The 19,448-nt window shown below is 45.2% G+C and overlaps 2 protein-coding genes across 13 annotated transcripts in view; both read right to left on the bottom strand.

Annotated features, from left to right (window-relative positions):
* The window catches only part of LOC135493090 (arfaptin-2-like), a 30,415-nt gene extending 18,464 nt beyond the window's left edge, over positions 1–11,951 (bottom strand). For all 7 annotated transcript variants that reach the window (XM_064779950.1, XM_064779951.1, XM_064779952.1 and 4 more), the window contains exon 1: positions 11,814–11,951. The gene's annotated coding sequence lies outside the window, so the exon portion shown is untranslated. The remainder of the gene's footprint in view (positions 1–11,813) is intronic.
* A 495-nt stretch (positions 11,952–12,446) lies between these two features.
* Positions 12,447–15,257, bottom strand: LOC135493688 (gem-associated protein 8-like). Of its 6 annotated transcripts, none has more exons than XM_064781199.1 (5): positions 15,162–15,239; positions 14,311–14,485; positions 13,702–14,179; positions 13,344–13,412; positions 12,447–12,865 (listed from the first exon to the last, which is right to left on the bottom strand). In XM_064781199.1, exons 3-5 carry the CDS (start codon positions 14,177–14,179, stop codon positions 12,642–12,644), a joined length of 771 nt encoding a protein of 256 aa, XP_064637269.1. In that variant the 5' UTR covers positions 14,311–14,485; positions 15,162–15,239; the 3' UTR covers positions 12,447–12,641. The 6 variants fall into 6 exon arrangements, with proteins under 6 accessions (XP_064637269.1, XP_064637270.1, XP_064637268.1 ...); XM_064781200.1 differs by having other exon boundaries at positions 14,364–14,485; XM_064781198.1 differs by having other exon boundaries at positions 14,368–14,485.
* Between the last annotated feature and the right edge of the window lie 4,191 nt (positions 15,258–19,448).

Below are 19,448 nucleotides of genomic sequence, written 5' to 3'. Positions count from 1 at the left end.
AGAATCATGCCCACTCCAACGAGTTTTTTTATGAGAAATGCAGTGCACGCCCCCCCCCCCATTTCCCGGCTAATGGATCCGCCCCTGTAAATATCCCAACATCACGGCGTTTAATTTGAATTCATCTATTCATTACAAGTAATTCTAAAACATTTCATTCCTCAGCAGATCATTGCCGTTATGCAGGCAACAAAATGTTTTATGTAGAGAAACTTAGCTGAAGTGTGAGGAGAGCCCTTGAACATGAAGGCAGCTACATGTAAACACAAGTCTAGAACATGTTGCGGGGTATTGATCAGGCTGGATAACATTAAACAGGGCTTTCTAACTTCTCAACTTGGCCTAGAAGTCTCCCATGGAGAATACATGTGATGACCCCAACTCACTTTTAGGGATAGATTGAAATATTTCGCAGTGGCAAGAGATTTTGAGGCTGAAAGACTTTTACTCAATTTACCATGTGTTTGGTGGTGAAATCAAATGTGACCGAGATGTGAAATATTTCGCAGTGGCAAGAGATTTTAAGGCTGAAAGAGACTTGATTACAAACTTTGACTCAATTTACCATGTGTTTGGTGGTGAAATCAAATGTGACCGAGATGTCAAAGCGTTTTGGCACTTAACTGCGGGGATGGTAGTGCGGCCCTCTTCTTGGCAGTCTTGGCACGCTTATAGTAATGGTTGGAATGGAAAGCCTTGCCAGTCTGGTACAAGTTGAGCTGAACCTCCCATAGCGACAACCTCTCTACCATGGACAAACTCTCTACTATAAGGACACTAGATTTCATCCAGAATTGGTCATTTTCATTGAAAATTGACACAAGTATTTTGACCTCTGTAATCAGGACACCTCTCAATTTAGGACAGCATTTGTTAGTTCCAAGGGTCCTTAATAGAGAGGTACTAAATATGCAGATGACTGAATAAATATAACACTACAACTTTTTGTCAAAAGACAAATCACTTGCCAGACATTTTGTCCCACAAACAAAAGGTCAAATTTCTCGATTCTGCAGACCAACTGCCATTGATGAGTTACAATTACAATCACATGAATTACAATTATTCATCATTCATACTCATAATGTACTGCATGACAAATTTACAATTAGGTCCGAATGCAGTTCATTATGGTGTATGCACAGAGTAAAATGTGTACTCATGACTGAATTTTTGATTATTATTTCTGTTAGGGTTTACTAGTATACTGGTACTTTTGACTGAATTATGTGTCTGATGGCAATTAGCTTAGGTCAGAACAATGTGCTACTGTCAGCACCAGCAACTAAAAAGACTGCCGGGAATACTGTAATGTACGAGGAGGCTATGTGATCAGACATGTCAGATAGGAACCTGATAGCCTAGTGGTTCACCCTTGGCTACCAGGCAGAGAGGTAGCACATAGGTCATAATTATTTAGTCTAATGATACACAGTACATGGTCATGATCAATGACCATAATTTAACCCTCCCTACTCTCGAAGAGAAAAGCTATCAGTCATCATGCACTTCGCAATGAACACAACCTCTGTCATTTCCATGATAATTAGGATAATGTAGTATATTTCAACATTATTGTCTTTGGTTAATTTGGCTAAATTGGCCACTCAGGTTAAGGTTTGTTGTTGCTGCACTGCAACAGGGCTTGCGTTGGTAACCGTATCCAGGCTGCTGGAGGCTGCATTGTTGCCTGGATATAAAGGGCAGCTCTCACAACAATCTGGGACAGTTTCCAAGCCAGTCAGTCAGCTCCTGTGTATATTGAGATTGAGAAGTGATTATTCAAAGAGGTTTAGAAGAGTTATAGAAGAAGTGTAGAAAGGTAAATACAGTTATATCATTATTTAATGAGGTGTTCGTGTGTATTGTTTACCTTTGTTGTACAATCAGCTGACCATAGAACGAGACGGAGGTCAAGGACGAGTGACACAACGGACAGCGAAGTAGGAATATTACATTGGTGACAGCAGTGAAAACAACTGAATCGTGTAGCCTAGCTATATACGGTAGCCTAGTGTTTGTTAATTTAGATAAATATAGGCCCAGCTATGAATAGAAAGGATGAGATATCCTGGAATAGGCAGAATGAGAGTGACGGCGTCCGTGAAATTGGCCGTGATGGCCGCCCATTGCCGTCACGCATGCAATCGGCAACAGTTTTCAGATCGGCTTCAGACGCATCAAACACTAATAATAGTCACGATACGATTCAGTTCGGACCCGTTATGAACAGAAGATACCCCAATTCATTTTATGCCGCCGATACCTTGGTGTATCAACCGGTGGAGGTTCGCCAACAGGCCGATAGTTGGGAAGATTTTCCCGAGGCAGGGAGTTTGTTGACTTCGAGCGGTAAAAGGGGGGTGCGAAACGACGTTAGAACAGCCGTTGGTGTAAACAACGCGGCTCCGAGTGAGCCGTCTCAGAGAGCTGTCTCGGCTGTCTTCGAGACAGAGATAAGGAAACTGCAGGAGGAGATAAAGGGGCTGGAGTTAGAATGTGCTATGGCTATCAGTAGGGGACATTTAGTGGGAGAGGGTGGCCTGAATAAAGCCACACGTGCACCTGTGTCTCCTTCTGAGCAGCGTAAAGCCCATATTTATGATAAGAGCTGGCAAACTGAAACAGAGCCTCTAAGTCAAAAAGAAAGGAGGAGGGAGAATGGGGATCGGAGCCTGAATAAGGCTAGATCAGGGCAATTTGAGCACTTGGCTCCGGAGCACCGTCAGCTCCAGAGCATGACTCAAAAGGAGCATCTGACTCCGGAGCAACAGCTCCGGAGCCGAGTTGGTCTGGCTCCAGAGTACCAGCTCTTGGGCACGGAGCATTTAGCTCCGGAGTACTCCATCAGGAGCACGGAGCATTTGGCTCCGGAGTATCAGCTCCAGAGCAGGGAACAGCTGGCTCCACAGTATCAGCTCCAGAGCAGGGAACAGCTGGCTCCGCAGTATCAGCTCCAGAGCAGGGAACAGCTGGCTCCACAGTATCAGCTCCAGAGCAGGGAACAGCTGGCTCCACAGCATCAGCTCCAGAGCAGGGAACAGCTGGCTCCGCAGCATCAGCTCCAGAGCAGGGAACAGCTGGCTCCACAGCATCAGCTCCAGAGCTGGGAACAGCTGGCTCCGCAGCACCAGCTCCAGAGCAGAGAATATCTGGCTCCGCAGCACCAGCTCCAGAGCAGAGAATATCTGGCTCCGCACCGGAGCATGGAGCATTTAGCTCCAGTGCAATGTCAACTCCGGAGCAGGTCTTACCTGGCTCCAGAGGAGCAATTTCAGCTCCGGAGCAGGGAGGCTGAACAATGCAGAGACAACTTGGAGCAAGTTGCTCCAGAGCAGTATCAGCTCCGGAGCAGAGAGCACTTAGTACCGGAGCAGCATCAATTCAACAGTAATGAGAACCAAGGACAACTGATGAGTACGCCAGTTAGAAGATTTGAACAAAATCCGGCTCCGAGAACAAATGTGTCTTCTATGTGCATGGCTCCCAAATGTCCTATAATGAAGCCAGACACGTACAACGGGTCAGGAGCATTAGAAGATTTTCTTTCTCATTTTGAGGTGCTCAGTGATTTGAACATGTGGGACAGTCAATTAAAAGCGAAGTACTTGGCAGCGAGCCTAAGAGGCCCAGCTCAAAGTGTACTCAGTGATATTTCTCCTGAGAGTAGGAAAGATATCAACGCGCTCACTGCAGCACTAAAGAGAAGGTTCGGACAGGAGAACCAAGTAGATTTATTCAGGGCGCAGCTCAGGTCGTTCAGGAGGAAAAAGGATTCGTCTTTGGCTGAGTTAGCCCAAGACATTAGAAAATTAGCAAGGAGGGCTTACCCCGGGGTGTCCGAGGAGATGCTCCAGTCCTTAGCTAGAGATCAGTTCATTGATGCGCTTGAGGATACAAATCACAGGTGGTTTGTTAAACAGTCAAGACCTCTCTCTCTGGAAGACGCTGAGAGGACAGCCACAGAGTATGAGGCGTTTCAAGCGGCTTCAAATGGGCGCGCGGGTGACCATGGGAAGGTCAGAGTAGTTGGAGCACAGCAATCAATGGGTAATGACAGCCAAGACAAGTTGTCAAACACTCTTGCTGAGGTTCTACAGGTTGTAAAGGAGCTTAAGAACAACAGGAACAACCAGGTGCCAAGGGCAGAGTACAACCAACACAGAAGCTCCAGAGACATAAAGTGCTTCCACTGTCAGGGAAACCACTTTAAGAGGGATTGTCCTAAGTGGAAAGTTGAGCTAGAGAAAATCAAAGCTCGGGGCCAGGGAAACGAGCAGGTGTCGACCTCGGGGGCCAGAGATCGACAACAGTAAATGAGGAGGGGCCCGTCGTTGACATGAGAGCCATGGGGGCGAAAGGGGAAGCCGGAGATGACGGTCTTTATATCAGAGGGTGCCTGGCGACCTTGGAGGTCGAGATTTTAGTTGACTCAGGGGCATCGGTGACTTTGCTTAATCCAAAGACGTACAATGACATTCCTGTTAAAGAGAGACCCGAGTTAGAAAGTTCTGGTGGGAGACTAACAGCTGCAAATGGTGACGTTATCCCATTTGCTGGGAAAGCTGTTTTTAGCCTGAACTTTGGAGGGGTACAGATTGATCACCTATGCTGGGTGGCGGACATACAGGACGACGTCATTTTAGGACATGATTTCTTAGCAAAGTATTGCCAGGTTGACTACATGAAAGATACTGTGATGTGCTGTCATCACGAGATAATAGGCACAAGAGGTAGTGTTAAAGACGTCTGTCGGCGGGTGATTTTGCAGGACAAGGTGGTTATTCCAGCACGATGCGAAAAAGTTGTCTTGGGTGAGATGACTGGCGCACGTTGGGGACCAAAAGATGGTTTAGTTGTGCCTGCGTCGTCACTTATGGAAAAGAGTGGTATACTTGTCGCCAAAGGCTTAGTGGACATGTCAATAGAGACGACCCCAGTTAGGCTGCTTAATCTATCCGAGGAGCCTGTAGTTTTAAGACGTAATACAGTTTTGGCATGGGTTGAACCTGTGTCGGAAATTTCAGATGAGGAAGTCATCAATGAAAAGATTAGGAGAGTACAAGCTCCAGAATCTCTGGAGGCCAGTTTGAGCCAAAGCTCAGAGAAGGGTGAGCTCTGGGTGCCAGAGCATGTCAAAGATGCGTTTGACAGAAGTTCAAAAGGGAAAGACCACAATAAGAAAGTGGCCATAGCCCGTCTTTTAAGAGAATTTGCTGATATTTTCTCGAAAGACGCCAGTGATATTGGTAAGACGACATACGCCAGACACTCGATAGATACAGGGGATGCAAAGCCAATTAGACAACAGTCCAGAAGGCTTCCCTTGGGACAAAGAGGAGACATAGAGGGGGAAGTTAAAAGTTGGCTTGATCGGGGAATTGTTGATAATTCTGACAGCGCTTGGTCAACAAATTTAATCCCAGTACGAAAAAAAGATGGAAGTTTGAGGTTATGTGTGGACATGCGTCCGGTTAATAGCGTGACAAAGCTTGATGCATACCCTCTGCCTAGAGTTGATGATTGTCTTGAGGCTTTATCAGGGAGCAAGTGGTTCTCTACTCTTGATCTGAAATCTGGCTACCACCAGGTAGAGATGGACAGCCTTGATGACAAACTTAAGACGGCTTTTTCTGTGCCAGGATTGGGACATTTTCACTTCAATGTGATGCCATTCGGTCTAGTAAATGCAAGTGCGACGTTTCAGCGTCTGATGGATGCCGTACTAAAGGGTCTTCCATGGGAAGTCTGTCTTTTATATCTGGATGACATAATCTCACATGCGCCAGATTTTGACAAGGCATTGGAGAGACTCAGAGAAGTCTTTGAGCGGCTAAGGAAAGCAGGTCTCAAACTCAATGCAAAGAAGTGCAACTTGCTGCAGGAGGAAGTGTCTTTCTTGGGACATATTGTAAGCAGTAAGGGAATTGGTATGGATCCTGAGAAAATCAGGGCTGTCACGGATTGGCCGACTCCAAAGAGCCAGAAAGATGTGAGATCTTTCGTAGGCCTAGTCTCCTACTATAGGAAGCACATAAACAGTTTTGCGACAATAGCCAAGCCTCTCCATAAGTTAATGGAGAAAGACAAGGAATTCTCATGGGATGAGGAGGCAGAAGTAGCCTTTAAAAAACTTAAGAAAAGTCTGACAGAGGCTCCCATCCTTGCTTACCCGATACCTGATAAACCATTTATCTTGGACACCGATGCCAGTAACTGTGCCATAGGTGGTGTGCTTAGCCAGTGTCAGGAGGGTGAGGAAAGGGTAATAGGCTATTTTAGCAGGTCGTTGTCTAAGCCAGAACGCCGATACTGTGTTACTCGGAAAGAGATGCTAGGAATTGTTGACAGTATCAAACATTTCCACCACTTTCTCTATGCTCAGCCTACTTTCCGCGTAAGGACCGATCATCATGCACTGAAATGGATGATGTCTTTCAAAAACCCAGAGGGTCAGACAGCCAGATGGTTAGAGTACTTGTCACAGTACAGATTTGAAGTTGAACATCGGGCTGGTGTCAAGCATTCTAATGCTGACGCTCTTTCTCGGAGACCAGACTACTGCTTAGATTGCAAGCAGTGTGATAGGATGGAAAGACATGAGCACGATCAGGACTCCGTCTCAGACTCGGGAGACCTCCTGAAGGATGCACACAGGGTGCAAGTAGTGACTCATGATGTAGATTCAGTGCAGGGAAGTCAGAGTTTCACTATTGTCAGTCAGGACTCACAGGAGGAAGAGGAATCTAGTTCGGAACCTCACGAGGTTGATTGGCCAAGTAACTCAGAGGAGTTGAGACAGAGCCAACATGGGGACAAGGACATAGCCCTGATAGTTAAACTCCTGGAGGAGAAAGACGCGAGACCACCGTGGACTGAGGTCTCTCCTCAGGGTGTGATCCTGAAATCCTATTGGAGTCAGTGGGACTGTCTTTCTTTAAAGGAGGGTGTCCTTTACCGACAATGGGAGTCTGACAGTGGCGATGCTCGCAAAGACTTATTGGTGGTTCCACCAAAACTTAGACCCCTGGTAAAAAAAGAGTTGCATGAGGTACCCACAGCTGGTCATTTTGGTCCAAAGAGGACTTTGGCTAGAGTCAGAGAGAGGTTTTACTGGGTAGGGATGCGCAGGGAGGTAAACAATTGGTGTCATACCTGCATTCCCTGTCAGTCTAGGAAACCTCAGGGCAAGAGTCCGAGGGCGCCCATGAAGCAATTCAATGTCGGAATACCCCTAGAAAGAATTGCATACGACGTCTGTGGTCCTTTCCCAGAGACGGACAACCACAATTCCTATATACTGGTTGTTGGAGACTATTTTACCAAATGGATTCAGGCCTATGCTGTGCCTAACCAAGAGGCCACTACCATCACAGATCGCTTGGTGGACCATTTTATTGCAACCTTTGGTGTTCCTGATCTGGCTCACTCCGACCAAGGAACAAACTTTGAGTCTCACATCTGGAAAGGTGTGTGTGAGCGTCTTGGGTGTACCAAAACAAGGACTACACCGAGACATCCGGAGTCGGACGGCATGGCAGAAAGATTCATGAGAACCCTTGGGGACTTGTTGTCTCTATACTGCAGTGAAAACCAATTTGATTGGGATGTTCACCTAAGTCTCCTCATTATGGCCTACAATTCATCTGTACACGACACTACTGGTTTTTCTCCCGCACAGCTCATGTTTGGTCGTGAAATGACGTTACCAGCAGACATCATCTTCGGGACAAATCATCCAGGGGCCCCAGAGTGTCATCCGTCCGAGTATTTGGACCGGCTCCTGGAAAAGATGGACAAGATACACAGTATTGCGAGGGACAAGCTAGCGATTGCCAGTAACAGGCAAAAGGAGTACTATGACAGGAAGGCGTCATTTGTACCGTTTGAGGAAGGGGATATTGCCTGGTTTCATGATAAGCCTAACGTTCGGGGGAAGAGCAAGAAGCTGCAGAGGCCGTGGAGGGGTCCTTTCAAAGTGACAAAGAAAATTTCAGACTTGGTGTACCGAATTCAGCAGGGCCCTAGAACAAAGCCCAAGGTTGTCCATTTTAACCGGATGAAGCGGTTTAAGGGACCCGCTCCTGAGTCTATGAAATGGAATGTGACAGTCAAGGAGATTGCTGGGACGGGAGAGAATATCCCAGTCCATGAGAAACGGAGTGAGGCACCATCAAGGAGGGGTACTAGGTCTCGGAAGAGTGTGTCTCGCCTAGATCTGTAAGAAGTAGGCCCTTCTTGTTCAGTATGTCGATTCGGTAGCCAGGGTAGCTAGTAGTGCTACTGTATTTGTAAATAGGTTATTACGACTAGAAGTCCCTAGAGATAGGGCAAAGATGTCACATTTCTAACGCTTTGTTTTATTTTAAGAAATGGCGCCGCCGACAGACATCAGGAGAAGTCGGAGTAGAGAAGTGTCGCCGTTTAGATGTAGTAAATGCTCCTTCGAGACGAAGAAAAGATCAAATTTGGATCGACACGTTGGTAGGAAGCACGCTTCCGGCACTGTCAGGAGCGAGGTCGGATGCGTCAGTTCACCGGTGCTACGGTCTCCTAGGGTTAGAATTTCGGAGCGTCGCTCACGTTCTCAGAGCGAGGATTCGATGAGACATATCAGTAACGGAGAGAAACGGAGACGTCTTATGTCAAGTTCACCTGTAGCCACACAGAGGACGACGCTACCATCAACTTCGAGGTATACATCGAAGCAGGGAGAGTCTTCTTCGTGCAGTGAGTCATCCAACTCATTTGAGGCAACTTGTCTCAGGAAGCTGCCACTTTGTCTGAAGGCGATCATAGATACGCTAGAGATCGACATTTCGGACGCGAAGATGACGCGCATGATTGTTCGGAAGTATTCGGTAGATGGGGCAAGAGAGGAGGTTCAATTTGACTTTGTTGCATAGACTAAGGCATTTAATCAATTAAGGGTCTACTCCTGTTTATGAGAGGGGACAGGTGTAGGGAGATGCATGGACACTATAGAGTTTGTTTTTTTTGTTTGGACATTGAAGTTAAGGATTGTATATAAAAATTGTAATTCTGCTATGGACTTTTGATGTACCGCTTCGTTTTGGGTATATCATATTTCGCTTGTTAATATATTGTACATTGTATATAGGGTGTATCGGATATTTTAAGGTGTACATTTTTCATGGTACTGTTTTAGGGAAGTTTAAGCTTTTATTTGGGAGGGGATGATGTAGTATATTTCAACATTATTGTCTTTGGTTAATTTGGCTAAATTGGCCACTCAGGTTAAGGTTTGTTGTTGCTGCACTGCAACAGGGCTTGCGTTGGTAACCGTATCCAGGCTGCTGGAGGCTGCATTGTTGCCTGGATATAAAGGGCAGCTCTCACAACAATCTGGGACAGTTTCCAAGCCAGTCAGTCAGCTCCTGTGTATATTGAGATTGAGAAGTGATTATTCAAAGAGGTTTAGAAGAGTTATAAGGCGTTTTTACACGGTGCGGGTTCAAGCCGGATCGAGACTAGTTCAGGTACCAGCCGGTTTATTTTCCCTCGTGTAAAAGCGAACCTACCGTCCTGAACCCTCCTGGTCCGAGGCGGGTTCCGATCGCCGGTCTCGGGTCGGTGCAGGCCGGTGTAGGCCGGTGGAGGAGGGTTTATTTATGCGTGTAAAAGCGAACCGGCTCCGAGCCGGTTTGCACACGGTACTCGCGTGACGTCATTCGCGGGAATAGCTGCCGTGTTCCTGGCATGAAATTTTCCGCGGAAAGAAACTGCTGTGAAATCTTCAATTTATCGAGAGCAAGAGCTTTCTTTCCATACAAATGCTGTGTACAAAGCAAAAACTCTGCATCTCACCGGCGCCATCGTAAACCATTTTGTATTATTTGTTATTGTGATATTTTCGTAGCTCCACCGCCAGCAGGATTGATCAGCGCCACCAATTGACGATGTTAGTGACGAACCGGCCTGGAGCCGGATCGAGGCCAGATCGTCGAACCGTCCCCGTGTAAAAGCGAAATGAACCGTCCTGAACCGAACACGCCTCGTGACGGTTCAGGAGGGTTGTCTTGAACCAGCACCGTGTAAAAAGGCCTATAGAAGAAGTGTAGAAAGGTAAATACAGTTATATCATTATTTAATGAGGTGTTCGTGTGTATTGTTTACCTTTGTTGTACAATCAGCTGACCATAGAACGAGACGGAGGTCAAGGACGAGTGACACAACGGACAGCGAAGTAGGAATATTACAATAATATCAAGATGTCCATTGACCTTCCACTAGACAGATAATTGAGGAAATTTTTGTCAATACACGCAAAGGGTTCTCAACTACATGCACTTTGACTATGCTTACTAGTCCAGGTGCAGGCCAAGACAATTTCACATTTTCCATTTAGCACGGAGACAAGAACTGATTCTGTGAAATGGTTTACTGTTTGAGACCTGGCTGTCAACCTGGAAAAAACTATAAATTTTTATAAGTCCGAACTGTGCCAAAATAAAATCGGATTTCGAAAAAACTGGGTCCACTCACCAAAGAATTACTGTGACCTATGAAATGACACACATGCCTTGAAGAGAAGTACGAAAGATGATAACAAATTCATGCTAAGCCTGAGTGAGTGTCAACAATGACAACTTCCACACTACAGATAAGGATAAAGACTTGGGTGAATCAATAGAGAAATGTCCATAATCAATCTTTGTTTAACTGGAACTGTTGGAGGACGTCCTTATGAAGATCCTTGTGCACTGGACATGTATTCTTCAAGACATGGACATATTGATAGGCATTGGCTATGAGGACACTGACCAAAGTGCAACATCTGTGACAACCACTTGAAACCACACAAAACAGAGCATGCAAGCCAACATTGAATCTATACTGATAATGAAATATGCATGGTGTGTTTAGTTCTAAAGAATACATAGAGGATCAATCATGCACTGTACAGTGTGCATTCTACTTCCACTCAACTAGCCTACAGCCGCCAATATTCTCTTGTAGGCCCTGCTGTCTAAAGCTAAAAGGAAAACATATTTCTCCCCAAAATCTTCTGTTTAAAAACAGGTCAGCCCCTGTATGAATGGTTTGACCTGATTTTTCTGTTTGTAGCAATTTAAGCAACAATTTTGCTGCAAAATGAATGGTTTGAAATGCCCCAAACGGTTGAATCTGTGAACGGCACGTGTGCTTATTACCAGCCTGAATACATGTTCTGCAATTGTTATCCCCATTTTCACAGGCAACTGGAGATAACCATGACATAACAGTAAATGTAATTTAATGTAATTTGTCAAAATATCAAATACGATAGAAGACATGGACAACTTGATGTATATTTCATCGACCCTTTTGAAGGAGTTTGTTTGGGCACTGACCAGTCTTGCATTTCACCTGGAACAAAGGATCACAATCACAGTGGCCTATGGCAATTGTCACAAGAACTTCGGTACTGGATATGCTTATCAGCTAACAGAGCCAGCAAATGAAATGGAAGAAGACTGATCAGCGCCAAAAAGCGAACTTCTACCCAAATCGTCCATGCACTGTGATGCTACGCTTTTACAAAACGACGTTGATCATTGATGTCATACAACACTACACACTATACGAAGCAATATGTAGCAAAACTATGTGACATTTGTCAGTTGACTGCGGGGCTACTGAGCTCTTCTTTTCACGTGCCTGTGATCAATGTACTGTGCACTACATCATACATGTCATACAGATACATACATCACCCATCATGACATGCACTGCAGTAGGACCTGCCCTCAGACACCGGTTTTCGGAGGGCATTTTTAACAACAATCTCACAATTTCTAAAGAAATCTTACCAATAGATAAGTACAGCAGTTAGTACAGTTACTCGCCAGCCCAATAGATTTTGGAAAAAGTCAACGGAATGCACAAAATTCGGCAGATTTATATACAAGGAGTGAAATGTATCCGATTTTACTCCATGTTATCCTCCCGATGACGTCATGTCATACGGGTATTTCTTGCGAGTCGTGGCACTTTATAGATGGCAGCACCGCACAGGGTGCCTGGTTTTTATACTGGGTGTTTCAATATAAAGGAAACATCAATAAAATTATAAAATTGTTTAACATTTTTACTGTTTGACATTCTTGTTATTCTTCTTCCCCTTCTCCTCATGGCCTGACTATTGATTAGACAAATGATTTCTGAAAGCGATTTACTGACTGATGTCCTCAATGCCAACTGCTTCCAACGGCAACAGTGACTGTAACACAAATCCAAACGTGTTCCCGATTCATCCTTTTTTATCAGTGATTACTGTCATTAATTCCCTACACTTTCCATGCTCTACCAATAGCATTTTGTGACAGATGGGGATAAGGTTTCATACACTAGTCGGAAGAGCAGCGAGAGTTTTGAGGGGAGGTAGAACTCCTGTTTCTATGGCACTGTGATAAGACTAAAATATACCAAACAAACAAGACATATCAGTTTCAATACTTTTTTATTCTCATCTCCGTAAACATGATCTAATTTGGACTTCAGAAGTTTCATCCAATATGTCCAACAAAATTGCAAAATTAATGAAATGAAAAACAAAACTATATGGCAGTGAAAGGATTAATCATTTCAACACTTTAGCATCGACTTGTCATTAGATATTTCACCCTACACAAAGTTCATCAATCCTTTTGTCCAAATTGAATATTGAATGGCATAATCGGCCAAAGAGTTGGCTGGAGAATGTCACAATTTCGATCAAACGTCATCTGAAGAGCTGTTTCCATCCCATGAATCATTGCAGCACTCTTGCCGTAAAGTTTTTTCATCTCCGCTGTTCGTCGTACTCCGGGCCGTTCATTGGGAGCCTTGGTTGTGACGTCTGACTTCGTTTTCTGGACAGATGCTGGAATAAATAGATTTGATAAAAAATTTATCCTGTTGAGGGAAATTTATTTCTGAGAAGTGTTCAGCAGGCTCAACTTCTTTTGCGCAGAGACCAGGAATGAAGACACTGGTTTTGGTTAAGGAATTAACACGGCACTGGCTGGTCCCTGTACAAAAATCAAGATCGAGAGGGGGGCACTAAAATGTAAGCCCAAACTTAAGGCGCTTTAGCAGAAGTTAGGGGCAGAATTGTGATGAGTTGTCCACATTACTTGCAACGTGACGAAATCGTCTAAAGACATAAAAATTTGAGACTGCTAGCGCATAAAAAAGACACTGTGTACTATAATACATGCCACATGGTAATCACATGTGTTATAATCTGGAATATTATTCCATGTTTCCAGTCATCTATCTATCTTCTCCTTTCTTTTGAGGTCAGCATTTGCAGTTCAAATGATGTCCAATGACAGAGTAGTTTAGGGTTTTATTCTCACCTGTAGCCAAATCTATTCGTGTTTGTTCTTTCTTGTCGCCATTGTCATCAGAGGAGGCGCGTGCTGCATCTGAAATGCACACATTTTGAAATTTAATCTCAATTTGGTTTGTCTAATCAGAAGAGCCGGGCATTGTTGGCGATAATGAGGATAAACTCCAGTCTATTAAACAATTTGAAGACCAACTGACCTAAAAAGACACCAACTACTGATGAGACAGGCACTCAGACACACCAGAGATGAAATTCAAGTGCGATTTTTTCTATTTTCCAAGCTGGTGTAGATACAGCAGAACTCCAGTAAAGATTAAATTCGGCGGGCATTTTAATATGCCAAGCTGGTGTGGATATAACTCTACCTCTTTCCAGTCTATGCTGATGTGACTTGGTGAAGAACTCCAGCATCTCATTTGTAATTTCCATTTCAAAGTCCTCCGAATCTTCCTCCGAATCTGTGTCAATGTCATCACAGTCATCAGTATCACCACTGTCTTCGTCTTCATATTCGTATTGGCATCCCCTGAACTGCTGTCGTGGGGGATCAAACTGATCAGACCGGAAGTTTTCCTGATGATGGAACATCGATGTCGGTTGTTGACTCTGGGCAAGTACTCTATGCGACCTGTGGTAGAAATCATTGGCCTGCTGATGGTAGCATCTCTGTAGCCTGCTCCACGACATGACAGAGTGATAGTGTTGCCAGTAGCGACTGAAGCACGGCTGCTCTGACCAGTTTTGATCCGACAAGTCTGGAGGCCAGGGTGTGCCATGTGGCCTGGGAGACACTGTGGCATAACCTCTGCTACGTCTGGTTTCTGGTTTTGTTACAGCCGGCATCTAAAAAGAGATTGAGACTGTTTAGACAAACACAAGAAAACACTATTTCCTGACATGTTTGTTTAAAGACATCTTGTGTTTTGCGCATTCGATGAGACCTTGGTATGATCAGAGAACTGGTTTCAACCTACAGTGTATGTCCAAACAAGATATTCGTAGGTCTAATTTGATGGTGACCACTCACTGACCAAGTTCAAAGTGGTGCAGTCACCAGTCAGAGAAGGATCCCTTTTGCGAGTTGCTGCTACTTTTGGCTGTACCGAGGCTACTTTTTGCTGGGTCACTGGATGTACCAAGTCATGCCCGCTGAAACGACGAGTGATCATATCAACATTGTTGTGGCGATACTCTACACCATCCCTTCGCAATTTCCACAGCCTGTGATCACTGTTCACTAAAAGATTTGAGAAACAAGTCGTCACAATTCCGTTGGCGTCATATGCAATTTGAATTGCAGCAGACGTCGCGGTTTAACATAAGTTGTGTACCGGTGCTACCGAATACGCTGCATGACACAAGGGCCTTAACACCACAGTAGAAAAGAATCATATTGAATTTGGCTAAATCACAGGGCTCAGCCAGGCCTCTGAATCTGATATCATGATGGGGGGCGGGCGAGGGGGTTGGTCCAGCAGCGGCTGGCAGCGGACATTTGTCTTGACTCTTGCTTAGCGCTGCTACAGCTTAAAGTGCTGTGGTACTGGTACAGTCTAGAAGCAGTGTCATCATTGGCGAAATGGACCAAAGTTTGTGAGGGGCTGAGTTTCGTCCAAAAATAGATCTGTTTACACACTACGGCAATGGCGTATTGCAGGAACACGTCAACGGGTCATTGATTGTCGGACGTCAGTTCGGCAAGAAAACCAAAGGAATCGAAGGATTCATTGAACTCATCAACACATCATTAGTTTTCAGTGAAGTGCAACTGTATTCCTAGGTAAATCACTTCGGTATATAGAGAGTAAGATTACAATTAACTCACGTTAAAGTTTGAGTTCCGGGGAGGTAGCGCTGTCAGTACGTTGGTTTAGGGGCGCAATAACCTAGCTTATAGCGAGCAATTAGTACACTAAGATTTCAGTGATTAACATAATAGTTGCAAGTATTTGGCATTTTAGACTCATAATTCGTGCTATAATAACTACGTTGTAAACATAATGCTCAAAATTGATTCATGAAAAAGTTGTTAGGGCAATATCAAGCAAGCAGTAATGGAAAAAAGTGTAATTCCATTAACTGAATATTGTTTTTAGACACTATAACATTTTAGGCCTACTTTTCCGTAAAGCACGAGAACAATGTATGTGAAAAAAACAACACATATAAGTGAGGCGCCGAGTATACAGTAATTGTAAGGTAAAGAAAAGCTCGGTCTCTAAAGTCTGGAGGTCCGGAGTCCGTAACTGTGACGGTCACGAGAGTGGCTTGTTCTTACGGATAGATCGAGAGGGCGGTTTGGGGTTCCGCCGACGGTGCTCGCATGCATTAGTCGTATCCCCGAAACCTTTACAACGCGAACAAAGCTCGTGGCATCCATGACGGTATAGGAATTGACGGTTAGGTAACAAAAAATCTCGTGGCATCCAATGACGGTATAGGAATTGACGGTGAAGGATCTCGTGGCATATCGGATGCGCATCCGAAGACGGTAAGGGAATTGACGGTGAAGGATCTCGTGGCATATCGGATGCGCATCCGAAGACGGTAAGGGAATTGACGGTGAAGGATCTCGTGGCATATCGGATCCGAAGACGGTAAGGGAATTGACGGTGAAGGATCTCGTGGCATATCGGATCCGAAGACGGTAAGGGAATTGACGGTAAAGGATCTCGTGGCATATCAGATGCGCATCCGATGACGGTAAAGAAATTGACGGTAAAGGATCTCGTGGCATATCGGATGCGCATCCGAAGACGGTAAGGGAATTGACGGTGAAGGATCTCGTGGCATATCGGATGCGCATCCGAAGACGGTTTTATATACATATATATATATATTATATAAATTTTAGTTTTACACTATTATGTAAGTGCAAGCTCTAGTGAGCTCACACAACTGTTTGACAGTCCTGGCTCCTCCATCGTGCTGACAACATGATGAGAGAGATGAGACAGTCACAGCCAGGCAAAAAAAGTCTTGGCTGCTCTGCCAAGTTGTCAACATGGTGAGAGAGATGAGGAAGTCACAGCCAGGCCGAATCAGTCCTGGCTGCTCCACCGTGTTGACAACATGATGAGAGAGATGAGGAAGTCACAACCAGGCCGAATCAGTCCTGGCTGCTCCACCGTGTTGACAAAACATGATGCGAGTGATGAGACAGTCACAGCCAGGCCGCATCAATCTTCGCCGCACTGCCTAGTTGTTAATAAGGCGAGAGAGATGAGACAGTCAGAGCCAGGCCGAATCAGTTCTGGCTGCTCCACCGTGTTGACAATAATTATGGTGAGAGAGATGAGACAGTCACAGCCAGGCCAAATCAGTCTTGGTTGCTCTGCCAAGTTGTCAACATGGTGAGAGAGATGAGGCAGTCACAGCCAGGCCGAATCAGTCCTGGCTGCTCCACCGTGTTGACAACATGATGAGAGAGATGAGGAAGTCACAGCCAGGCCGAATCAATCCTGGCTGCTCCACCGTGCTGACAACATGATGAGAGAGGTGAGGAAGTCACAGCCAGGCCGAATCAATCCTGGCTGCTCCACCGTACTGACAACATGATGCGAGTGATGAGACAGTCACAGCCAGGCCACATCTAGTTGTTAATATATGGCGAGAGAGATGAGACAGTCACAGCCAGGCCGAATCAGTTCTGGCTGCTGCACCGTGTTGACAATAATTATGGTGAGAGAGATGAGACAGTCACAGCCAGGCCAAATCAGTCTTGGCTGCTCTGCCAAGATGTCAACATGGTGAGAGAGATGAGGAAGTCACAGCCAGGCCGAATCAGTCCTGGCTGCTCTACCGTGTTGACAACATGATGAGAGAGATGAGGAAGTCACAACCAGGCCGAATCAGTCCTGGCTGCTCCACCGCGTTGACAACATGATGAGAGTGATGAGACAGTCACAGCCAGGCCGCATCAATCTTCGCCGCACTGCCTAGTTGTTAATATGGCGAGAGAGATGAGACAATCACAGCCAGGCCAAATCAGTCTCGGCTGCTCTGCCAAGTTGTCTGCATGGTGAGAGAGATGAGAGACAGTCACAGCCAGGCCAAATCAGTCTTGGCTGCTCTGCAAAGTTGTCTATATGGTGAGAGAGATGAGACAGTCACAGCCAGGCGGCATCAGTCTTCGCCGCACTGCCTAGTTGTTAATATGGTGAGAGAGATGAGACAGTCACAGCCAGGCCAAATTAGTCTTGGCTGCTCTGCCAAGTTGTCAACATGGTGAGAGAGATGAGGAAGTCACAGCCAGGCCGAATCAGTCCTGGCTGCTCCACCGTGTTGACAACATGATGAGAGAGATGAGATAGTCACAGCCACAGTACTTCGATCGTTTCTCCTCCGCACGTGCTAGGACGTGTCTGTCGGAGCTGACAGCTATCTCGATGATTAGGACCTCCTTTTCCTTCTCATAGAAGACGAGCATGTCGGGGTGCCGGTGTTTTATAGCCGGGCCCGTGGGGACAAGCGAGTCCCAGAGCAATCTCAGCTTCCTTCCAGGGTACGAGTGGTCATTGGAACCGGCTTCTCAAGACCACATACCGATGGTATCCATCAATATGTGTCTCCTTGACTGATGTAAACAGTACCGGTACCATTATATAGAGGCAATGGCTGTATGGGAGGATAGGTCATGCCCCAGACATCAACAATCGGTGATCCTCAATATTGGTCACCATGGCATGCATGCATGCATATCTTAGAATAAATTAACTGTGTTGCATATACATGGCTGTATAGCAAAATAGTCAAAATTAGCAAAGATATGCACATGTCACTGTGCTACGAGTATATGGTCAGCAGGCGTTCGTCTATTACGCGATCACGACCACTTCAAAACGTTGAGCAGAGAAACGAAAGTTTGATACCTAACTAATTTCTGAAAGATCAATATTTTGGTTTTGCTAATGTGCCTTCACTAATATGTTCTTTCGTTTTCATCTCAAGAAATATCAACCTGAAAGTGATCTTGATTTTATCGATAGATACCTCTTACACTAATTGATAATCTAATGTAAGAGTTTTTTTAATATATTTGTCATAACAATTTTACAATACCCAAAATATGGGTCATACCAGCAGACCACAGGCCTAGACTACATATAGGCCCCTACTATAAATCAGATACTTGGTCCTGGTCAATTGGACAGACTACCACTCAGAAGAAATTGTCCCAATGTTTATTAGAAATGTCTTTAGGACCGACTGACTGATGTTAGGCTACTTGTAGGGGGATATCTGCTCAGGCATCATGCTGGAGCATTTAACCCTCCCCCAAATAAGTCTTTCTGAGACGCTTAAAAGGACCAAAATATACAATATTGGTTCTAGTTCTTCGATTTACCGCTAGGGTTCCGTCGTTGGATGTCAGCTTATCGGCCACGTCGGTTGGCTTTAACCTGCCTGGCATTCCAGGTCTGACCCAGACCTGGCCTGGCATCTTGCCCTGCATTTGCAAGAACGTCTTTAAAAAAATGCAGTGGGAATTCACCAGTTTGTTTGTATAAGAAATACATATACATGCCATACAGCAAGTCAAGAAAGAAAAATACGTCATATTTTGTATAACCTACTTGTTTAAGATGCAGGCAGGTTGTCTTACTTTAATTTTCGGCACCACACCATTGTTTGTTTCTCTCAAGTACATATCTAGGGTTCACACCTCGAGTACTACGAGCTTCGTCCAACCCTGGCTAGGCTAAAATCAGGTTTGGGTCAGCCCTGAATTCCCAGACCTACTGGATCGACTCACAAAGCCGGTCTAGCCAGACCTGGACCAGTCCAAGGCCTACTCTTCAGTGCTGGCTGGGACGTGTCCGAAGAGGAGGATGAGGTTGACCGGGAGGGGCGCGACGCGAGGATCGGCTTTATTAGTAAAATATCATTCGTTTGTACTGTATATGTACTTAGTTGAATACAAAATAAATTGATGAACAATAATTTGGTTTAGTTGATGTTATTTGCATGCGCATGTACGGGTTAACACAAACCTTTATCTGCCAGGAAGGGGTGAATGAGGAGGAAAAAAGGACAGCCGCTCTACGTCGGCACAACCGGATAGGCCTGCATCATACTCCTAAAAATACGCATAATGACATTTATCCCCCGA

This window comes from Lineus longissimus, chromosome 9 (genome assembly GCF_910592395.1).
Source record: "Lineus longissimus chromosome 9, tnLinLong1.2, whole genome shotgun sequence".
Lineage (NCBI taxonomy): Eukaryota > Metazoa > Nemertea > Pilidiophora > Heteronemertea > Lineidae > Lineus > Lineus longissimus.
This window is presented reverse-complemented; position numbering and strand designations above follow the sequence as displayed.